The following is a 2,842-nucleotide window of genomic DNA, read 5'->3' as shown; positions in this document are numbered from 1 at the left end:
TCCTGTTGTTTATTGTGGTAGATTAGTGATGGATGTTAGTAGAACCATTTACAAAAGGTACCCTTTCTTCTGCTTACCTCGTACTGAGCCTTGCAGTCCCGCCTGTCCCTTTCCATCAGGACCATCCTGTCCTCCAAACAAGCTCTCTGCAGCTCCAGCCTCTGGACGTCCTGCTCCAGGGGTCCCAGCCGGACACTCAGATCCTGCCCCAGCTCTTTGCTCTTCCTCAGGGCCTCCTCTCCAGCCTGCCTCCTCCGGAGTAAGGCCATGAGCCGAGGCTCGTACCAGCCCTCCAGCGACCTCATGCTGCCGCTCAGCCGCCGCTGCAGGCTGAGAGACGCCCGGCGGCAGTGGCTGACGTCACTGAGGGACCGCGCCAGACCACGGGAAGGCTTTCTGGCCTCATCCCGCAGGCAGCTCAGCTTGTGCCGGTGAGCCTCCTGAAGCTCTGACAGCTCCTGGGTCAGCCGTGGGATCTGAGCCTTGAGTTCATCCTATTGGCGGAGAAGTAAATGACCAAAACATACGAGAAAGGAACCAAACACACACAGGAGAGGTGTGTGTGTGTGTGTGTGTGTGTGTGTGTGTGTGTGTGTGTGTGTGTGTGTGTGTGTGTGTGTGTGTGTGTGTGTGTGTGTGTGTGTGTGTGTGTGTGTGACACAAGACAAACAAGAAAAAAGGGCTGTAACAAAGAGCACAGCCGTGTCACACCATTTAGTAATGTGAAAACCATTTGTGTTGTAGTCCTCAGCTAAGAAGACGATAATCCCTCGCTTCAAAAGTCGACCGTTGAGTTATCACCGTACTTGCGTGATTGAGGACTGAGCCACATCGTACTTCTGTGCTGCTAGTGTGACCTGGCTCTGGATGCAGCCTCTGGCCGCCCTTAACAGCCTCTTCTTAACCTGTTGCACGTCCTCGCAAACACCAATATGATCCAGCTGCACCAGGGTGAGCGTTTTGCGCGCCTCCTCAACCTTTCTTCTCAAGTGTGCCACCGCTTGCAGCATGGGAGCGTGCAAACTGAGAAGTTCCCGTATGAGCTCGTCCCTCTGCGCCTCCAGCCCACGCACCTCTTGGATGCATTTGTCAAACAGCCAACCCAAGTGGTCCATGTCGAATGGACGTGGGCAAATTTCAGTCATTGGATGCCTTGGGTCGCTGCTAAGGAGTTCAGAGTGTGTTGTCTCCGAGTCAACGGGGCGTCTCTGGAGACTACTGACATACACCTCGAGTCTATCTTCAGAGTGTGAGTCATCTGATGCATTGCTTTGCGGGAAATCTTCGACAAGTCTACGAGTTTCCATTGCACCTGCCAAGAGACAAACTAAAACCAGTGAGCCCTCGGGAAAGAAGTAGGAGAGCCGAGCTTGATTGATAAAAAATAACAACTAATACAAATGTAGCCTACTTTAAACTTTCCATTCTTTCAACTTTGTAAATTGATCAAATAGGGTATCAAACGTATGTAATGCTTGCATTCATGTCAAAGTGAGAAAAGTTTTATCAAACGGAAGTTAAACAAATCAACAAGGCCTCCTTTATCTTGCAAAGCCCTTAATCAATTATGGACAACACCCACACATCATGAGATCAAATCACAGCGAACACAAGAACTTCAACTTACGCTTTTTTTTGTAGATTACGCCCAAGCCTACTGCCCAAACGGGTAGAACAGCAGGATAACAGAACAGCACAGCACAGCTCCCGTGTGTGTGTGTGTGTGTGTGTGTGTGTGTGTGTGTGTGTGTGTGTGTGTGTGTGTGTGTGTGTTGTATCCAGGGCAGCAGAGAGTTCGGTGTTTATTAATATCAAGGCACTGAGGCAGGCAGCAGCACGAAACACTATCTCCTGGCTCTGAGCGACACACACACACACACACACACACACACACACACACACACACACACACACACACACACACACACACACACACACACACACACACACACACAAACATATTTTGTTTGTCTCTTAAGAAGCGATTTGCCTGTAGGCCTACGTTTTGGATCAAATCTTGAATGTGTGGACTGGTCATCAGTACCATCAGAACACACACCAGTCACTGGTGTGTGTTCTGATGGTACCAAGCAAACCACTGGAAATCCTTATGTTTGTGCATGGGACTTTTTTATACAAACCATGTATGCTACAAGGTTTGTGTGTCGATGGTTAATCATCTAACTTATAATTTGTAGACCCCATTTATATTTTCTAAACCTCATTTCTAAGATCCTCATCGGCATTTGGACATATATGTGGAGCCGTGCAATAAGGAAATTACTGAATTAAAGCCAGCATTAAGGACTTCTTACATTTGACTCGATCATTTATTACCACACGTTTACAGCCAGTGTCAGACTCAGACTGTTTGAAGGGCAGGGGCGAAAAATAAAAAGGGCACATTCTGCACAATATGGGGCCCAACCAGCGTGCAAAAAGCTATGATGCATCATGTAGGGCACTTGCTCTCGTATTCAGCACTCTAGAGGGCACTTTTTCAACCATGGAGGCACTGTAAGGGCATTAAGAGGGCACTCATTGAGGCATATTATCGAATTTTCTTGTTCTAGAGGATTCATCTTCATCATTTATTGTATGAAGGTGCATCAGAGGGCACCCAATCATTTTTTTCACATGTAAAGGGCAGCCAATAAGGCACTTTCTCTCGTATTCGCAACTCTTGAGGGTACTTTTTCAACCATGGAGGCACGGGGGGGGGGGTCGCACGTGCCCCCTCCCCAGATTGATGACATTAACATCCACTTACTTTGTGTAGCGGTTATTCTCCTATTCTACCACTAGGTAGCGACACAACCTTGAACGTAGCCGGCGGATGGTC

At 48.3% G+C, this 2,842-nt stretch overlaps 1 protein-coding gene across 1 annotated transcript in view; it reads right to left on the bottom strand.

The window, feature by feature from the left end:
* LOC130382106 (syncoilin-like) overlaps positions 1-1,746 on the bottom strand; it is a 1,970-nt gene extending 224 nt beyond the window's left edge. The window contains exons 1-3 of the mRNA XM_056589715.1: positions 1,628-1,746; positions 807-1,327; positions 78-494 (exon numbers count right to left, since the gene is read on the bottom strand). Coding sequence (XP_056445690.1) covers positions 78-494; positions 807-1,307 — 918 coding nt within the window. The 5' untranslated portion in view covers positions 1,308-1,327; positions 1,628-1,746. The remainder of the gene's footprint in view (positions 1-77; positions 495-806; positions 1,328-1,627) is intronic.
* Between the last annotated feature and the right edge of the window lie 1,096 nt (positions 1,747-2,842).

This window comes from Gadus chalcogrammus, chromosome 5 (assembly GCF_026213295.1).
Source record: "Gadus chalcogrammus isolate NIFS_2021 chromosome 5, NIFS_Gcha_1.0, whole genome shotgun sequence".
In the NCBI taxonomy this organism is placed as follows: Eukaryota; Metazoa; Chordata; class Actinopteri; order Gadiformes; family Gadidae; genus Gadus; species Gadus chalcogrammus.
This window is presented reverse-complemented; position numbering and strand designations above follow the sequence as displayed.